The 21,421-nt window shown below is 35.6% G+C and overlaps 1 protein-coding gene across 1 annotated transcript; it reads right to left on the reverse strand.

The window, feature by feature from the left end:
• Window positions 1-5,437: 5,437 nt before the first annotated feature.
• Window positions 5,438-21,229, reverse strand: LOC124822677 (phox domain-containing protein). The gene is made up of 15 exons (XM_047294704.2): window positions 20,800-21,229; window positions 19,971-20,373; window positions 19,707-19,884; window positions 19,482-19,621; window positions 17,626-18,454; window positions 17,365-17,465; window positions 16,921-17,065; window positions 16,777-16,845; window positions 16,590-16,635; window positions 15,404-15,876; window positions 14,514-14,593; window positions 12,690-12,825; window positions 7,488-7,680; window positions 5,999-6,081; window positions 5,438-5,860 (listed from the first exon to the last, which is right to left on the reverse strand). Exons 1-15 carry the CDS (start codon window positions 20,888-20,890, stop codon window positions 5,738-5,740), a joined length of 3,090 nt encoding a protein of 1,029 aa, XP_047150660.1. The 5' UTR covers window positions 20,891-21,229; the 3' UTR covers window positions 5,438-5,737.
• Between the last annotated feature and the right edge of the window lie 192 nt (window positions 21,230-21,421).

Below are 21,421 nucleotides of genomic sequence, written 5' to 3' on the forward strand. Positions count from 1 at the left end.
GAGCACCCCATTTAGAAAGGCTGACTTGACATCCAATTGATAGATGTTCCATCCTTTTTGTGCTGCAAGAGCTATTAAAACTCTAATTGTATCTAAGCGAGCAACTGGAGCAAATGTCTCATTGTAGTCTATTCCTGGTTGCTGTGAGTAGCCTTTGGCAACCAATCTTGCTTTATGCTTTTGTATAGTTCCATCAGGATTGAGCTTTGTTTTATATATCCATTTGACTCCAATGATGTCTTTTCCATGAGGGCAATTTACGAGTTCCCAAGTGTTATTCTTCTCAATCATTTTAATCTCTTCTTCCATAGCCTTGACCCATACTTCTTGCTTTGATGCTTCTTCATAACAGTTAGGCTCAATCACGGCCATATTGCAAGTTTCATATATGTCTACCAAAGATCTTACTCTTTTTGGACTAGATTCAGGTGAAGAATCTTGTTGTGCAGGTGGAGAAAGCGTACCTGAATTTTCTTCCTCTTCTTGAGTTTCTTCTTGAGATTGTTGCACTGGAAGTAAAATGTTACTTTTAACAACTTTTTCTTCTTCCCAATTCCAAGAAGCATTTTCATCAACTTCAACATCGCGACTGATGATGAGCTTTTTCGTTTGTAGGTTGTAGACTCGATAGCCTTTTGATTGTGTGCTATATCCCAAGAATATTCCTCGTATAGTTTTGTCTTCAAGCTTGTGCCTCCTTTGATCAGGAACATGTATGTAGCAGATAGACCCAAATACTCGTAGGTGTTTAGCCGATGGCTTTCTCCCACTCCAAGCTTCAATAGGAGTCTTATCTTGGACTGCTTTAGTTGGACATCTGTTTAGAATATAAACTGCAGTGTAAACTGCTTCAGCCCAAAAAGTATTAGGCATACTTTTCTCTTTCAGCATTGATCTTGCCATCTCCATAACTGTGCGATTCTTTCTCTCTGACACGCCATTTTGTTGTGGAGTATATGCGACTGTAAGTTGTCGCTCTATGCCTTCATCTTCACAGAATTTGTCAAACTCGTGAGATGTGTACTCCTTGCCACGATCACTTCTAAGTACTTTTAGCTGTTTTCCACTTTGCTTCTCAACAAGGGCCTTGAATTTCTTGAATACTCCAAAAACTTCTGACTTTGCCTTTAAGAAATAGACCCATGTCATTCTAGAGAAGTCATCGATGAAGAGGATGAAATACCTGTTGTTATGATGTGAAGGTGTTCTCATCGGTCCGCAAACATCGGTATGAATCAACTCCAATAAGTCTTTTGCTCTCCATGCTTTGTCTGTCGAGAATGGTAATCGATGTTGTTTTCCGAGGAGACATCCTTCACATGATTCATTATTCTCCTTCAAGCATGGAAGATCTCTCATCATGTTTTTCGTATATAGAAGTTTTAAGGCATGTGTGTTGAAGTGGCCAAATCTCCTATGCCAAAGCCATGAGTCATCAACTTCTACCTTCATGGCAATATTAGTTCCAGGTTTGAAGCTTATAGGAAAGCTTCTATTTCTCTTCTCCATTTTTACTTGGCCAATTTCTATCATTTTACTGTCATAAATTTTGCATGTATCTTTCTCAAAATGAAGAGAATATCCATTCTCCATCATTTGGCCAATACTTAAAAGATTTTCTTTAAGATTTGGAACTAGTAAAACATCCTTGATGAATTTCGTACCTTTCTTTGTCTCCACCATGACAGTTCCTTTGCCTCGAGACTCCACTGTGGTGCCATTTCCTAGCCGAACTTTGACATTGACAGATTTATCAATGTCTTTGAAGATGCTTTGATCTTTCGCCATGTGATTGCTGCATCCACTATCCAAGTACCAACTTCCTTCTCTACCAGAAGATTCTTGATTGGCGTAGAATAAGAGTTTCTCTTGATTATCTTCTTCCGCAAAGTTTGCTTGATACTTATTTTTATTACGACAATACTTTTCTACGTGACCAAATTTCTTGCAATAGTGGCATTGAGGTTTTCCATGATGCCAACAATCTTTTTCCAAGTGACTTGTCTTTTTACATATGCCACATGGAGGATATTTTTCTTGACGAGTCTTCGAGAAGCTTCTAGGATTTTCTTTATTTCTAGAAATTTCTTCTCTACTTTTATTTCCTTCATATTCTTTATTCTGAGACCGTAATTTTAGTTTTGATTGAAAGGCATTTTCAACCGAGTCTTCTTCATGCCTTTTCAATCTTTGTTCATAAGCTTCAAGAGAGCCCATTAGTTGTGTGACTGACAATGTAGCCAAATCTTTTGTTTGTTCAATCGCGATTGCGATTGCATCATACTTTTGGGGAATAGAAATTAAAATTTTCTCAACGATCTTTTTGTCAAGAATATTTTCCCCATAGGCTCTCATCTGACTAACTATTTCTTTTATTCTAGAATAGTAGTCTTTAATGGTCTCAGATTCTTTCATTCTTAATAATTCAAACTCTCGTCTTAGAGAATGAAGTTTAATATTGCGTACCTCGTCACTTCCTTGAAACTCCTCTTGTATTGTATTCCAAGCTTGTTTTGCACTTGTGGCACCAATTATCCTTGGAAAAATTGTCTCATCAACTGCTTGTTGAAGAACAAATAAAGCCCTTGAATCCTTCTGCTTGTTTTCTTTCAACTCCTTCTTTTGAGCTGCAGTAAGAGTAGAGGTGTCTTCTGGAATATTGAATCCCTCTTCTATGATATCCCATAAATCTTGAGAGCGGAAGAATGTCTTCATTTTGACACTCCAAAAATCATAATTTTCTCCTTTGAAAATAGGTACTGGAATTGATGATGTTTGATTAGTAGTAGCCATGTGTTGAGAATATATTTGGAAGTAGTAGAATGAGTTATAGTTTTGTTTGAGGTAGTTGAAAATTTTATCTACGCCCAGTAGATGACCGAACGTAGCTCTGGTACCACTGTTAGTATTTTGAAGGTTGTGAAAGGAGTAGTTGATGTGGTAGAGAAAATGTAGAGATAGTAGAATGTAGAAGTAGTAGTTGAAAGAAGTGTTGTAGTTGTCTTTAGTTGTAGTAGATGTTGGTTCATACAAATGATAGATGTTGGCTACATACATCAAATGGTAGAGTTCATGGGTATTTATAGACCCATAGATTATTCTAGAACATACTAGCCACAACTTATGTGGAATGTTCTAGATTTTTACCTATGTAGAATATTCTTGATTTTTCTTCCTATCTTAGGTTTTTCTAGAATATTCTAGAACTTGTATTACATTTCAATTCTTCTATTTAAGGAGCTTCTACATTCTTCTAGAATTTGCATTACACTTTAATAAACACACACAGTTTCTTGTTTGTTATTATCTAGTGTCTAATGACAAGACTTAAAATATTTAAGAATTTTATCTTATTAAAGTTTAACTCATCTTTGCCTTAACATTGGAATCAAGGTGTCTGACCCACAAGTAAGTGTAAATGAGATTTCCTTGGTAGAAGATAGAAAGGTGCATTAATGTCCTCACTCTTTAGTCCACAACCACAAGCATTTGGCTTGTCTGAACTTCATTTTAAACTCATTTTAGATTCTTTTTTGGTTGTCGATCATTGATCATTTGTTTGTCAGTGTTGTACTTATTATATTTAATCCTTTGTTTCGCAGTGTTGTAGGAACTCCTTAAAACTTCCATTGTCATTTATTGTCAATAATGATTAAATGAAGAAGGTCATGTTACAGTTCGAGCGACTAATGGTTCAATTTCAATCATCTTGGTAAAGTAATCAATAAATAAGATAAAGAACTTGACTTGTCTTTCGACCAAGGGTAATAGGCTAAGAATATCCATTACACTGGTCAAGGCTAAGGACACCTATGTTTAGGAGTAAATTTCTCGTCGCACCAAAAGAAAAGTCCATTGTCCCTCTTAACCTATTGTTCTACTAGTGTGAGTCTCTTTACTTGATTATCGTTGGGATTTATTGGGGGTTTGTGAAGTTGGAAGGGAAGGGAAGGGAAGGGTGGGCATTGAGCCTTCACTTCTCTTTTAATATCCATGCTTAACCCAATAATAAAGCAATCTCTTAGAACCTCTAGATGTTCAATATTTGTGTGATTTGCTAATGTAATGAATTTCGAGTAGTAATGTGAAATAGTACCTTGTTGTTGGAGCTTGAAAAGTGACTCACGTGGTGATCCAGGTCTGAACTCAATCTCAATGGAGTGTTTCAGTTATGTCCATGATTGGAAGTGCTCGAGCATTGTTGCATCTGAAACCACGGAATAGTTGAACCTGGCATGTGCATTCCAACAATGGCGATCTGTTGTTCGTTTGGAATTTGATAGAACGAGAAATATTGATCAACATTAAATATTCAACCAAGTGCATAAGTTGATTGGAAACAGTTGATGATTTGAAATGTGGACGTTATTGTGGGACTTCGCACCATGGTTGTGCTCCTGGTGGGATGAAGAATCGTGATTGGAGTTTAGATTATGCAAAACCAAAGCTATTGGTTGTTGAATTGCATCCATCCTACATTAATTAACCTCATTTATTCGAGCCATTTCAACTCGATGGGCTTCTGCATTTCCTTTTATAAGTTGGTAGAGTTTAGCTCGATGGGCTTCTGCATTTCCTTCTATAAGTTGGTAGAGTTTTGTAATCTTAGCTTCCATTGTCTTCATCCTTGTACCTTCAACCATGCTCAATGAAAATACCCAATGTTAGGTATTAATTTTTAATACTAGAGAATGGTTTGCACCCGTTGGTGGTATTAATAGTGAAATAAGATTCAATACAATAGTAATACTTAAACCGATAAAAGTAGCATAACGTAAATAGCTTCACCAAACAAATACACTTTTCTAAAATAAGAATTAAGTCGTGACAATAACGAGCTTGCAACCACTGCTTCACTCCATTTGCTTGACATCTGAGAAGGAGCATGAAGATTAAAAGGGGTTTTCAAGAAAGAAGAGAAAAAACACTGAGAGAGGAAAATTACCACAATTTTCCTTACAGACAAAGTCACGTAACCAAGTATTTGAGACTGACTCCTCATGTTGCTCTTCCTTGACTCCATGATTCCAAGATCGGTTGCTACCTGTCTTCCTCCTTGTAACTAACTTTGAATTTGTCTCATTGAGCACTAGACCTTCCATGTGAGCATCCTTTCAACATTTGCATTAGTAGCCACCTCAACACTATTTTTCTTTCTTACATATGCATTTATTTTTATGTAGTTCCCTAACATAATTTCAAAATTTTGATATAGCTTATTCTATCACATTTTTTTCCACTCAATCTCATTTACATAGTACTTATAAACCATATATTACATTCTTCCATTATGTACTTTAATGGTTTTTAATTAACTTAAACTATCATGAGATAACTTTGATATTTTTAAAATTAAAAAGACGCCGGAATACATTTGTGGGGGTATAGGAAGAATCGGCCCTTAAAATTATTTATGACATAATATGAATGCATGTACTGAAATGCAAAAAACTATGGTACATATAGAGGATTAACAAAGAGAACCAAATAAAATAAAATCCCAAATATCAACGAATAAAGAATATTCACTAGAGGCCTTTCTGGAGTCTTTAACAATACAAAATCCCCATGACAATGGGTATATATGCCTAACCACCAAACAATTGTCTCTCTGTACACGCCCTACACCTAAGTTTTATACAGTTGGACATTGATGCAGAACCATATCTTGCAGGTTACATCCCACCAGCAAAGCCATAAAACGTGTTAGTCAATGTCAAAACCATAGCTGGCCACGTCATGTAGAAGAACTCTTTAAGGGTTGGTGAATGCTCAACACAACATTCCGCATCTCAGGGAAGATGGATACAAGTACAAGTTCCAAAATTGCATATGCAAGTTGCTTCACACATATATTAGACTGAACACAAGAAGATGGTAGAATTGTTGTTAGTATAGCAGAAAACTTTTGAAGAAGACAAAAAGAAAATCAAGGCAAACGGATGAAAGAAATTTGGAAAAAGTGAATAGAGCAATGGTTATTGAGTAGAGATATAACCTGACTGAAGTAGTATACATCCCGGGCACAACGTCTGTACTGCTTATGGCCGATTAAGCTGACCAAAGTTGTTGGAGCTCCATCTGGTAAGAATTGAAATTTTACAGGTCAAAAGTCTGGGAATGTAAACTCTCACAATGCTACTGCTATTCTCATTTACATCAACAAAAGATTCTAAAGACTGTATGAAGAACATGGATGTTACATGGATGTACTATAACATTCAAAGACCTTCTTCAATGATTATGTGATTACATATTCACAAAAAATCTCTCAAGAGAATATTAAGGGCCAAAAAAATCCATAAATAAATGTAAAATGAGATGTGCATCTAAGTTAAGTAGAACGAAAAATAAATGCATGCTGTAACTTTGTTCAACAATCTCATCTAGCTCCAAATCACTGTAAACTAGCAATTATACAACTAATTCTTTAACAAATTAGAAGTCTTGTTCCATTTGTGGAATACGTGTAATTATGTGAAGTTTAGCTGACATTCAATCTAAAAACACAAGAAATTTGATCAGAATATACACATTTAGAGGGTGGTATTCATATATTTGTTGGACAACTTTGCTTAATGTTAATTAGTTTTAAAATGAAATCTTAAAAAGTTTTTGTATTCAACTTGTAAAAAGAGTATAATGAAAGAGTCTAATTACCAATAACTAAACATGTGTGACTACAACAAATAAACTGAGGTGCCAGTGCAAAATAATCAAAGATAACAGGGTGTTTGTTGCACTGACCTATGAAGAAAAATGAAATAAGCATGAAAGAATACTAATATTACAAAATGATAGGATAGAGTTGTGTGGTTAAAATGAAGAAAGACAATGATGTTTCGTGTGAGCACAAAGTACTTACCAAGCAAGAAAAGTTTTATTGTACTGTTATACACCCAACTGTGCTTTATGGTAATAAATGTTAATCTTGAAACGACATCACGATAAAAACGTATAACTAGTATAAACGAGTGTACGTTAACATGGAAGTGTGGTTTTGACAAGATAGTATAAGAGGGATAGTGATGCAGCCCCTATTAGAGAGATGGCAGAAAAAACAATTAAGGTGGTTTTGACAAACGCAAAGAAGACTACTCGAGGCTCATTAAAAGAGATCTCATAGTGAATAATACGTCTTATAATTTGGTTTATAACATGCCAAATGACATTGTGTGATTCATGTACCAAGTTTAAGCTTAGTGAGATAAAATTATTGTTCAGTATACAGGAAAGGAGATTAAATAATGGAAAACAATTGATTATATAAATATGAATTTCACATCTAGCTTCGATGTGGTTGGTGATAAATTTGTCTACCTCTTACCGGGAACTCAAAGTAAATGCTGATTAGCTAGTTTTTATTTAGTCAAAATCCATATGAATATCAATGCTGTTGAATGAAATTTCAAAGTAGAATGATATCTAACCAGTAAACAGCAATCCCAAATTAACCAACATATGATTCCACAGGAAATAAAACTAACCAAACAACAGTTTCTTGATGTCACTTGCTCTACGAGCAGCCTCAAGCTGTTGCTCAAAAGAGCCAGACTCAGATTTTGTGATGTTGCTTCCGCCTGATCTGCTTTTTGTTTGAGAAGGGATTTCATCACTGTCACTACTTATCGTCCGAGGAGTCCCTACTCTTAAGAAAAACGTACCACCTGGCCAAAGAACCTGAAAATATGACAATACAAAATGAAACATTTGCACAAGCTAGCGTAAATAATAATTTTTTTTTATCCTTTTTTCCTTGACTTCTGGAGATTATTCCATCCAAATTCAAGTGGTAATTGTAAATTTATATAAAGATATTTCGCACAAGAGTATTATTAGAAAAGAATTGTGCCCAAATTAATCTCAACAGCTGGTTCAAGGGGAAAGGATAACCCAAGTCTATAAGTAACAGGGAAATACTTTTTGTCACATAAATAGTCAATGTGGGACATCTAATCACACACAACCTCGCATTCAAGAATGGTCATATGAAAACGAAGCTGCAAGATACTACCTCACATTATCAATTGGATAGACTTTGTTACCATATCTCAAAAAGAAAACTTAAAGGGAGAGGGTTGTGCAATATAAGGAGTACTATGAGCACAAGGTCTCTGCATGCCTAAATTGATCACAACAGCTGGTTCAAGGGGAAAGGATAACCCAAGTCTATAACTAATAGGGAAATACTTTTTGTCACATAAATAGTCAATGTGAGACATCTAATCACAAACAACCTCGCATTCAAGAATGGTCATATGAAAAACGAAGCTGCAAGATAGGACCTCACATCATCAATTGGATAGACTTTGTTACCATATCTCAAAAAGCAAACTTAGAGGGAGAGGGTTGTGCAATATAAGGAGTACTATGAGCACAAGGTCTCTGCATGTGCCTTCTCCACACATTAAGCACAACGGCCTCTTCAGTCTCCACTAAAACTTAAGCAAAGGATTAGAGTAGTGGACTTGACAATTACGAAATGAAGAGCCACAAATACTAGGCAAATAGGTTATAGAAGTTTCTTTTTCGATGATAAAAGAAAAATAACCATTGAAAGAAAAGAAATATCACAAAAAAGGATCCAAGAAGAATAAAATGTCCATTTATAAGAACAAAACGGCCTAACTATGTAAATAACACCTCAGCTCTGCATGTCTAACAAAACACTACTTGATTAGAAATTATTTACATCCAAGGTACCCTTTGGCCATTGAAAAATAATTGGTTTGCTCTCATAACTTGGATCAATTTGTTTCAACTAGTTTTTGAGCTTTTAGCAAGAGCATAGAGAGTAAAAGCTTTTATGATGCACAACTTATGCAGTTCAGTGGTATTTAATAATTGAAAGAATGGTCAGATTTTTAAGGGGAACTTTTAAAATCCAGTTCTAAACTAGGCTTATTTGGTTACTGTTAAACAAGGAAATAAGGATAGGGTTTGGAATGTGTTAAAAAGTGGACTTTAAGCCTGACTTAACTCCACAAAACCCAGCTTGTAACATGAGGTTTACACTCACTTATATACTATATATTGCCCCTATCTTTAGTCGATGTGGTACTTCCGACACATCCCTCGTGCCGATGTATATACATCTCGAGTATGAGACTTGATATTAATAGGTGGTCCAATAGCGGGTGGAACCACGGTTATCGAACTCGCGAGTTAACTCGTTAACTCGGTCGAGTTTACGAGTTCACTCGGCCGAGTTTACGAGTTCACTCGATTGAGTTTACGAGTTCACTCGGTGCTTTTGAGTTAACTAGTAAGCAAACTCGTTTTTGGTGTGGGATCGGTAGAATCGGTGATAGGCTCGTTAAACTCGCCTGAAATTGCGAGTTGGGTTCCGATTTTATGAGTTTGAGAAGAAATTTTTTTAGGACTCACCAGATTAGGTTTTTTGAGCTTTCGTTGAACCGATTCACTCACTGCTTTCATTCTCACTGTTCATCTCCTTTCTCGCGCTCTCGCCGTCAATCTCATCGTTTGATCTCACCTCTGTCGCGCTGTCGTTCATCAGGTTCGCCCTCTATCCTGTCGTCGATCACGCCCTCTGTCACGCCTTCCTTGTCGTCGTTCGATCTTGCCTTTGTTCGCGCCGTTCGTGTCGTCGCCGTCAATCTCGCCGTTGTCGTCGATCTCGCTGTTGCTGTCAATCTCGCCGTCGCAGTCGATCTCACCGTCAATCTCAACTGTAGAGCTCACGGGTTGCATAAGTGTAAACCCTCTGCCACCTATACTGTTGGTGATGTTTAAATTGATTTCATGTTTTATTACCAAAGCATTTTATAGCACCGCCCATTCATTTTATTTTACAAAAATAAAATGTTGCACACTGGACCTTTGAACAACCCTTGCTGCTACAATATTTTAAGTTGTTCGGCATTTTATTTTTTATGTTTGTAGTGAAAAATTTTATCTTATTATGTCTGGAAACGCATCAAACTCGGTAGAAGTTAATCCAAGTGCATTTTCAACAATTAAAAGTAGAAGTAAAAATATTCTGGGAAAATGATGATGGAGATGATGATGCCATTGTTAGAGGATTAGATATAGAGACTTTAATATTTCAATTTATGTTTTACAATAATAACATTTCTATGAAAAACATTTCTTTAAATTTATATTTTTTTTTCATGTAAAGTAAACTCTTACTAGTTTACGATTCGAGTTTACATAAACTCTCGAGTTTGACAACATTGGGTGGAACAATATGACCAATAAACAACAAATCTTGCTACGATAAACTCTAACCCATGACTCTGATAGTATTGTAAAAACTGGACTTTAAGCCTAATTTAATCTCACAAAATTAGCTTATAAGGTGAGATTTGCACCCATTTATATACTATAAATTGTCCTAACCGTAGTTAGCTGTTATAGGGAAAACTTTTGTAAAGTCTATATATAGTCTTACCAGGGTTGCGGGAATAGGGAGGATTGTAGTTTTGTATACAGGGAATGTCCTCTGAGAGGAAGATTGCTTCCTTTGTAAACAATTGTTGAACAAATTAATTGAGGAATATTCAATGTAAAGGGGTTCTATCTACGCTTTCTTGGGACTTCTCTGTTTTCTGATCAAGGCACATAACAAGTTTGGTTTGACGTGCCAGATCAGCATTGCAAGGAATCATTGTGGAAGGTCATTTGAGTGCGTTGGAAAGATGGGCCAATGAACAAGGGAAGGTTGTGGCAGAAATGAAGATTGATCATTCCATTGTTAAGGACATGAAAGCGATCAAAGAACTCCTTCGAGAATTCAAGAAAGGATTGGTGCATGGCAACAAATCTAAAGAAGAGGGAGGAGAGATGCCTGGATGAAAAGGGTCAAACTACCTACCTTTGAAGAAAGTGATCAACCGCATTGGATAGCACGTGTTGAAAATTTTTTTGAAGTGCAAAATATAATTCAAAAGGAAAATTGTGATTGGTTCTTATCAGCATGGAAGGAAAAGCAAATCAATAGTTTAGGTTTTAGCACTAGAAAACCAAAAACCCATCTTGGGAGGATTTCACAACCGCTCGAAGTAGAAGATTTGGAGGTCAAGAGTGCAGTACTATTTTCGAAAAGTTAGTAGCCATACACCAAAATGAAAAGGTTGAAGATTTCATCCAAGAGTTCAAATTATTGGTGTCACAAGTTCCTCAAACATCATAAGATCAATTGATGTGGTATTTCTTTGCAGGGCTACAATATAACAATTGAAACCAAATTCACCAACATGATCCAAAGGACTAGATTAGAGCCATGGAAATTGCTCGAGACGTTGAAGCTATGCAAGAACCATGACAAGTGGTGGATCAAAGTGGGTGGTTGGGTATTGTTAAGAAGTGGACTTTAAGTTTAACTTAACCCCACAAAACCGGCTTATAAAGTGAGGTTGTACCCACTTATATACTATAAATTGTCCTATCTCTAGTTGATGTGAGACTTCTAACACACTCCCCTAATGCTGAGGTATATACATCTAGAACGTGAGATTAGATATTAATAAGATAACGACCCGATAGCGGATGGAACAATATGCCCAACAAACAACAAATATCCCAATAGCAGGTGGCACAATAGGCCAAACAAACAAGAAATTTCACTAGGATAGGCTTTAACTCATGACTCTGATACTATGTTAAGAAGTGGACTTAACTCAATCCCACAAAACCGGCTTGTAAACCGAGGTTTGCACCCACTTATATACTATAAATTGGTCTTATCTCTAGTCAATGTGAGACTTCCAATAGGTACTGTATGAAAATTCATCCTCACAGACAAGTGTCTATGCCTACAAGGTTACACACGAAGCTATCAACACACTATTATAGCCCATACATGTCCTCAACCGAGGGGGGACGGAGGCTTACCGACTACAATATCCAGATACATCTTGCATACATCTAGTTTTCCATATTTCACAATTAAAATTAGTAGTTGGGAGTCATCAAGTCGAGAAAGAATTTCCACATGAACTTCAAGGGCAAACTTCGGTTTGTTTTCCCCATCAAATTTTGGATAACAGGATTGTACAACATCATGATGAACCAATACAACAAGTGTTGGCATAATGGCAAGAGGGAGGACCAAAGATGTTTCCACAATACATGACTAGTTTCAAGAGTTCAACCTTGAGTACAAGGTCTATTCCAGTCATGGTGGGAAAGCTAGGGGAATAAGGATAGGGTTTGGAATCTATACTATAGAAATGATTTAAGAATAACTGTAGTTAGCTGTTACAAGGCAGAGACTTTTGTAAAGTCTATATATATATATACATAGTCTTATCCCTTGAAAGGAAGATCGTTCCCTTTATAAATGATTGTTGAACAGATTGATTGAGGAATACTCAGTGTAAAGGGGTTCTATCTATGCTTTCTTGGGACTTCTCTATTTCTTGTCAAAGAGCGAATCAGTTACACTATTCATTAATTGGTATAACATTGACTTCGTGGCTCTGAGGTACTATGGATATGACAAATATTTTGTTCAATTATGGTATCCATTAACAAACAGCAATTAGCCCATTACAACTATATCCGTGAGTTAGATATCCCCCATCCAACAGAGAAATGGTTATTTAATCATGAACAACCAAGCCTAGTTTCACTACTGTTTATTTGTATTAAAAGCTTCATTTTTCGGAGTTGATATACAGTGTCATCTAAAAATGTTTATGAAGTTTAAGCTCAATACTTACATCTTGGACCCATCGAATCCCCTGGGCAATAGTTTCCTCTCTCCGGAGCCAATGTATCTGTCTCACGAGCCAATCGTCAATTGCATCTTCCATCACCAGTTGTAATATCTGTTTTGACATCCAATAGACTTGCCTCCTGCATAAACATATATGGCAATTTAGCAAGTTGCAAACCCTAAATTAAAACAATTTGAAAATGTCATGTTGCATAATATTTATAATATCAATAAATTTATCTGAAGAGACAAAATTTAAGGCATGCTATGAATATTGAAACCTGTTGATGGTTACACGGCATGTACAATAAGCTAACATGAGCAGCTTAATTAGTAAATTATTCTTTTCAGTCAGGGGGTGTTAAAGAATGAAGGTGGTGAACGGTAACACTAAGATTTCTATCAGTAAATAGAGGAACTGAGAGGATTTAGTATCTCTGTGTAAGTTTGAGAGAACTGTTGTGAGCTAAAACTCTAGAAAGTTTTATAACAAATACAACCTAGGTATCCATCAAAAGTCTTCTTTAACTAACTGGCCCTTAAATATAAAACTTATAATTATCAAGAATCTTTATTTCTTCCAGATTTCTTGTACAAGAAGAACCCAAACCATTTGTGGTTTGTGTCTCGTTCTTCTCTCAATCAGTCTCTACTCTTTGGTAGAACCCTAATCTAAAATATTTCCCTACATCAATTAAATGCATCTAGACTCATTCCCTACCTCAAAATAGAAGGTGGTGGAGCCCTTTGACCTTGAAGCATGGTGTTGGTGTCAAGAATTTTTTGAAGTTCTGAAAGCATCACTTTAAACGATTCCTGCCTATTTATGCATTTAATTTTCAGTTCATTAAGATTGGTACAAGCTCTAATTTCTTTACAACTTCTTGAATTACTTCATAGGGACTTGGACATTATGGGGTACCTTAGTCCCACTTTGAGTAGCATGGAATGCTCCAAAGTGTATTTAAGTGCTTAATTCTCTTCGTTTAACCAGCTTTTAAGGAAGGTTTCTCGAAGTACTTATCAATTGGTCTTAGAGCTAATTGTCAACGTCTCAAAAAGTGCTACCTACAAAGGGACTGATGAGAAAGGGCTAGTGAAGTGTCAACTGCCGAGGCATTGGCGCTATAACAGTGTGGGATGACTCAATAGAGTAGTCAAATGTTTGGTTCTCCCCACTAAACAGATAGTTTTTAAGGGAGGGTCAGTTTATCTAGAAACTTATTCAATATAACCACAAAGTCAAGGTTATAATTAAACTCTTAATAGAATTTATTGAATTGAGATTTTGACATAATTGCATGCTTTTCACCTGAAAGTTAACCATGGTAAATTTACCAAAAAGAACTCACAAGTTTTAAAAATATATTTATTAGAATCAAAAGTGGAAGGGCATCATCAAGATTTGATATAAATCAAAACATATAAAGTCAAAACAAATTTCCACCACCAATACAGAAAAAGCATAAGTTGAACAATTATCAGTCACCACTAAACTATGCAAAATTTTAATAAAGAGAGGGTGCAAGGATCAGACTCTCGTCTACTTTGCCATGAATGTTTCATATCATATAAAGTAACCTCACTCTAAAATCGTTAGCTGCTAGGTATAATGCAATTCTATGTATAATTTTTGCCTCTAACAACGTGCGAAATAACCTAGTATATGAAGATAACTTGTAATCTAGAAAAACACCTAACATAAACATCAAAAGAAGCTTCTTCAAATTGGTATAGGATTAAATACTTTTGGAAAGTGTTCAGTGTTACAGACATTATTTCTAGCACTTACATGAAAGTTACAGAACAACCAGATAGAGTGGTATACCTTATCCAGCCTCTTTTCTTAAGCTGAAATATGTTGTCAACCAAATCCAAAATAGGGACACTAACATTAGATGGGGTCCACTGCAAAAAAGGAAAATAACAAACTTGTTAATATTCTTAATGTCTTTTAAACCAGAAAAAGAAAAAAAGGCTCTCATCAACGAATGAAAAGACAGGATCCAGACAATGTTCTGCTTCATGAAAATACAAGTAAATAAACAGTCCTCATTTTCTCTAGTTTTCAAACAACTATTCTTTCCCAAAGGAGGAGGGAGCAAAAATGAGTGAGCAGCTACAGTAGACCACCAAGCATGCTTCCAGTAAGTTCTTGAACACCAATATGTTTGTTTCATACTTCTCATTTTTACTTAATGAAAGAAAAAGTTACAGAAAACAAAATCTTTTCAAAGTATTTGAGGTAACAGAATATTTAAGACCTGACCAAGTCTATGAAAGCTAGGATGCATGGTAATAGCTAAGCTTAAAATATTTGGAGGATAAACCTATTGGCATAAACAAAATCCCTAAGAGAATAAAACTAGCGTTTTTCCAACTAATTAATGAACCCAGTAAAACTGTAGAATCTTCACTTTTTACTTGTTAAGGAATCATCAGATTTTTTTTTTTCGAAAAAAAAGAAAAGAGAGAAAGAGAAGTACTATGTTCTATGGTTTTCATAATGTTTCAGACTATCAGCTGTAAAGGCTGTTTCCAGCTTGACCAAATGGGCAAAATTTAGCATTCATCTTAGTCCCAAAAACAATGACCAGCTAATAAATATACTAAGCACACAGCAGCAAGCACCAGAACAGGTATCCAAATTTCTCAGTCAATAGCTGAAGTGAAAATTGTAAACCAGAAAGAAAAGCAAACTTGGCTGACTAGACAGACCTCAGGTGGCCCTCCAATTGGATCCTCTGAATTACCATGAATCAGAATGAAATTAGTAGTAGGAACATCATTGCCAACCCTAGCTTCCACCACCATATCATGCTTTCTATCAAAATCCAAGTTGCTGGACTCTTCATCATGGTTGTTTAATGGAGGTGAGTAACCCTTTAAGATCAATGCATTGTCATAATGTGATTCACTATCTTGTGCTACTTCTCTAACAATACTCTCATCGTCAAAATTGTTGTTCTTTTCACCTTCCTCATTATCAGAGCTTAACACACTTTCTGCAGTACCTTGCCTTGGAATGATTTTGTCAATTTCATCTGAATTCAAGGTCAAGTTCCATGTGACAGTAGATGTAGCGGATCCCTCACTCATGAGAGATGATGAACCAACGACTTTTCGCCTCAAACCATCTGAAACCCCTTTAAACTGGCGTACAATATCATCCATTGCATCATCTACATTGACTGTTAAAATAAAATTCCATTCAAATATTGAATTTCGAATCAATACAATGCACAAATAACGTTTAGATTTAAAAAGCCATTTTCAAATTAGGGTTAAGTAACATAGAAAGTGAGTTTGGACCTAACTCAACCTTACAATAGAATAGCTGCCTAGTCCCCTATTCTATCATGCCCAACCAACCCACAACAATGCAAGAAAAGTTTCCAACTCATGGGCTTGAGTCCTCAAATAACCCAGAAAAGGCACACTGGATGGGTACGGCGGGAAGCTTTTCTCCCCCTTGTATTCAATCTTTCCTTTTGGGGATCATTGAACCTACTTCCCTAAGGTTAGTAGTAATTACACCAAGACCCTAATCGATTCAAAAAGAGTACATGTTCACCATCTTTTTTGTAATACACATAGTATGCTTAAAAGTAACAAAGCAAGGGATGTGCAAGGGAAGTATGTGTAATTTATGAAACAAGTAATGTGTAAGTTATTTGCTGCTAACCTCAGGAAAAGTCGGTGTAATTAATTATTCCTTTTATTACTTTTTTAATGGTAACCAAACATTCAAAAGTTTAGGACTTCAAAAATTTAAAAAACAAACTTGCCAACAAAAATCCATTAACCTAGAAGATTAACAGTAAGGGCTACTATATATAGAATAGTTACAGCCTGAGCATTTAATGGCATTATGGCATAAAACCAAAATGTTAGAACCAGATACCTGCCAAGGTCTTCATCACTGAAGGAGATTTCCCAAATGAGTAGTTCTTCAGGGGTAAATCAGAACAAAAATAGTTGTTAGATCATAGATTGTCATTGTCAACTTTCACATCCAATAGTGCCAAGCAAAAACTATATAAAGGTCCGTCATAAGAAGTTGTGATAAGAAATACCAAGCAGATACACACCTTTGAGGAAACACTAAAGAAATCCCATACTTCATGTTGTTCAGCAACATTAGCTATTGATAGGAGATCCTGAAGCAAGATTAATTATTAAAAATGTGTAAAAAGGGAAACTTAAGAATATTTCTTGGACTAGGAATAAGATACCTGGAGATATTTATCAAGTTGAATGCAACGTTGATGTACAAAAGCGTCATCTGTGCTTGAGGAAAATATCCTTTTAGGAGGCAAATGCAGTGTGTAATTGGGAATATCTTTAAGGTGCCGATGCAATCGCTCAAAATTTCGGTATCTGAATATCACCAAAACAAAATATGATAAGTCAAAGCACAGATATAAAGAATGGAATAAAACAATTGTGATTGAACAAATTTATTCTCCATGAAGGAGCAGTCTGAATCAATAGTGGAAAGAACGATGAGAAAATAAAATATATTATTTTCAGATTCTTGCATTTAGTTCAATGGGCTTCAACCTTAAAAAGTAAAAATAATTACACCTTGTATAATTGAATTGTCTAAATTTCAAAAACCAAACAGAGACAAATTGTTAACAACTGCTATTATAAAAACGAGTATGAAACAAGTATACCTTCTTTTTACAAACCAAGTTTTATTTTGTGCATCAGTCACTGCAATTGAATAAACAGCAAAACATGTGGAGCCAAGTTTCTCAAAATATGCTCCCAACACCTGCAATGTATAAATATCAAAAACAACAATCGAGTACCAACAGAACTAAAAACTCATTCCGATTCATAAAGGCTACCGACTGACAAAAGAGATTCTATATCTATTAATAATACATTTTAGAATACTATATCTGAAAACTATTACAGCCAAAAGTGCTTACCCGACACCGGAGCTTAGGAACCAACGGCACTTCTTTCCTAACAACCATGTCAGAAGAACTTTTTCCCAGAAATCCTTCACCATGCCTCTCGAATTCGGGGTTATAAAACTCTGGAATTATGGGGGCCCCTTTATTAGTTAGGATTCCCAAGGAAGAAGCACTATTGGACCTCTTCAGTGGACTTTTATAACCATCAGTAGCAAGATCTTTCACAAAAGATAATTCTTTGTCAGGGTTTTGAGAAGATTCCAAAATTTTTGCAGTTGCAACACTTTGTAGGGAATCTGAACCCAAGGCATGCAATGGTGGAAGAGAAGACTTCCCCTCTGCAACTTCATATTTTCCACGTTTACTTGCTGATGTTTCCTGAGCCAATTTTCTCTGAGGCAGTGAACTGTCTGTAGAGGGACTCTTGGCAGGAAGATCCTGAAAGCCACCTTTGATAATTTTGTTCTCTTTCCTTTTGTAATTCCTTCCCTTTGTCCACATGTTCTCCAGATTCTCAGGCATAAGAATTTCAGTTCTCCTCTGAGTTGCAACCTCCAACATTCGTGCCCAATCAGAAGGCCTGGTCTGTGAAGATTCTTGATAGAGAACGTTACCTTGCAATGATGTCCCTCCTTGATCACTCATTTTAGCCAATACCATATCAGTTCCTTGATTTAATGATGGATGCTTATTAGAGGGTGTAAGATTGTTGGGTCCACTCTCACTGGAAACAGAATGTCCATGATGACCTGCTACATTAGTTGACTGATTACTAACCATACCTTCCGTACCATCATCATTAAGGAGAAGAATAAGAGCTTCAATCAGTTCATTAATATACCTAATTATCAAAAGAAAAATGTTATTATGACTGGGAATTACAAAATTTATAAAGAAATGCAGTTAAAATGCAACTCCAATTTTTCCAGTCTTGTAGATGACTAACAACACAATATATTATTTAAGATGCAAATGCTCTACAACATTTGTTCATAAAATGTTTTCAATTGTCTCAGCTAAACAATATGAGTTACCCTTTTAACACTACATATAACAAACAATGAAAGTAATCTTATCCTACTAGGTAAGGCCAACTACATAAATCACACAAACCATATTTGGCTGGATTAAGAATGAAATTCTCAAGGATATGACTAACTATCAAGAATGAAATTCCAATTTATTTCTTGGTCTCCCTGTACCAGTTTTCAGTGTTAAAAACATACAATTTACTCTCTTTACTGGTGCCTCCAATACCTTATTTGCACATTTAAGCAATTATTTTTCACTTTTTACTTATCAAGTGCCATATGTTCTTGTACACAATCACTTTGTATCCTATCCCTTCTTATAGGAAGTCCTTAAAGGAAATCATGATAGAAACCTATTCTTATAGGAAGTCATTAAGTCTTGTCTCCGAAAGTTTTCAAGTTATCACATTCTTATTGGCTGTATAGCTTAAATATAAGTCACGTTAATGCCTTTCTTTCCCAAAGTCATCCGCAAAACTTCTCTAGGTACTGGATCATATTTTTTTAAAGTGAATTAAATAAAATCACTTTACAGTTAAACATGCTTGGTATAACATACATAAATATTACAAGGTAAGCAATCAAAGGGCCCTAACACAGTTTGAAATATAATTATCGTTCCATCCTATATTTTACACCTTCCACTTTGAACCTACTTAACCAAGTAAAGTTAAATATGATTTCAACAAAGACTAGGAAAAAAAACTATTTTTCTCAAAACCGCACAACTTTAAATCTTGAACAAAGCAACCTTCAAAAGAATTGATACTGTTATGATACACCAAATCTCAGCAAAATTGAATTATTAAATATAAGATAAAATATTCAACAACATACCCAGGGCTTGCCAAATTCATAATAGGTTGCATTACCAAGCAAGTTAATAATTCTCGAGCTATAGAACGAATCACAGGACACTGAGCTTCCCGTTGTCTTAGTACTGTAGCTAAAACTGCAGTCATTAGCTGCTGAAGGACCTGACAAAAAGAGCATTCATTAGATATGATACAAGACATCATTATAAAAGGAAATTATTATAACACAAGAACACTCCACTCACACCTTGTACTCACTCTCAGGAGATATTAGTGCCGGATGTAGCTCCTTAGAATTCAATAGATGGAATTTTAATCTGTCATCCCTCTCCTCAGAAGACAATGTTTTCATAACATCAACACCTATAGCAGCTTGATTTCTTCTGAAAAGTTCTATATGATCACCTATTAAATCAACTAAATCCCTGAAATGTAAATGAAAGATAAGACAATTAGTAGTTTTTATAATACTTTCCCTAGCACCAAATACAGGAGATGGAAAACCAGATACCTTGTCAGCAAGTCAACTAGGTTTATATCTTTAACCCTTCCAGATATTTCAGCTAGAACATCCATGATTATTGCCCGAATCTGCTCTGGAAACTCCTTGTCAGGAGTAATTTCTGAGTACCACAAATCAACCACGAAATCCTTCAAAATCTTATCAATGAACTCTCTCATTGCAGCCTCCACAACAGGGGAATCAATTTTTCTCTTCCATTTTGCAGGGGGTGGTAAACTAGTGAGGCGTGAATCCTTCAAAGACAACTGCTTCTTCTCCAAATGAGATAAATAGGTCAGCGGTTTAGGCTGTTGAACCTTCCAACTGAACTCCACCCTTTTAAAAAGAATACGCAGCCCCGCAACAAATATGATCGACATGGGTAGATTCATCCACATTGATTTACTTGTATCTACAACACATAATCACCATACAGAACATAAGCTCAAAGGAAAAAGAAAAGCAGGTCCATTAAATAAGAATCATAGTACACGCTTTCCTCCTTTCCCATTAACAAAGACAAGATCACAGAAACACTTCAATTGAAATCATAACTAAAAGAACACGACAAGTTACACACTTGCAATCAAAATATAATACAGAATCACAGTGAGTTCAGATAATCCATATAATTTCAGTTCCACACTCTTAAGCATTACTAATGAACTCAAGCAGCATTAATACAGTCCAAGGAAGCTACTAATTCCAAAAAGTAAATCAAAATTGAGAGTGGAAACATGAAATTCGTTCACTAATTCACTAATTACACACTAATACTATACTAAAGAGAAAACCCTGAAATGAAATCAAAGGAAATCAGAAGAAGAGGAAAACTTACGAGTTAGGAAATAGGAAACAGCGAATATACAGAGGGCCCACCAGAGAGTGCGGAGCTTGGCCTCTTGGATCAGATCATTCACACTCTCCATGCCCCCGACAACACCGATTGGAACAAACAAATCACCCTCTGTGTTTTGCTCTGTTCACACTTCGATTTCAATTTCGATTCCTTCGCGGGTTTCGATAAACAAAAAGAACAGCTGGAATTTGATATCCCCTCACCCCACCAACAATTAAACGTTGATAACAAATATAAACTTATATCCTTTACGACTTTATGAGTTGGTCACTCGCGCAAGATCATCGATCGAAGATAGTTATGAAAAAAAAAAGATAAAAGATAACGTGCTTAACATACGGTGAAGATGCTGCGACCAAAATTTCGCAGCCTATCTTTTGGAAATTATAATTTCCTTCTCCCTCTCGCAATAATTCAAGTCCACCCTTAATCTATGTTGTCATAGATTATAAATTTATAATTATTTATATTCATTATCATTATTACTGGTTTTACTTTTTCATAATCTATGTTGTTATTGATTATAAATTATAAATATTTATACTTATTATCATTATTACTGGTATACTGTTACATTGTTTTACTTTTTCATTTTTTTAAT

Source organism: Vigna umbellata, chromosome 1 (assembly GCF_029865625.1).
Source record: "Vigna umbellata cultivar VRB3 chromosome 1, Vumbellata_1.0, whole genome shotgun sequence".
Taxonomy (NCBI): Eukaryota; Viridiplantae; Streptophyta; class Magnoliopsida; order Fabales; family Fabaceae; genus Vigna; species Vigna umbellata.

What these genes read in the sequence shown, in the direction of transcription:
- LOC124822677 (XM_047294704.2), bottom strand. Translation starts at nt 20,890, where the DNA reads ATGGAGAGTGTGAATGATCTGATCCAAGAGGCCAAGCTCCGCACTCTC. An exon ending in ATGAATTTGGCAAGCCCTGG is followed by an intron (nt 18,455 to 19,481) that starts GTATGTTGTTGA and finishes TTTGATAATTAG; the next exon opens with GTATATTAATGAACTGATTG. An exon ending in ATGTATACTACTTCAGTCAG is followed by an intron (nt 5,861 to 5,998) that starts GTTATATCTCTA and finishes TCTTGTGTTCAG; the next exon opens with TCTAATATATGTGTGAAGCA.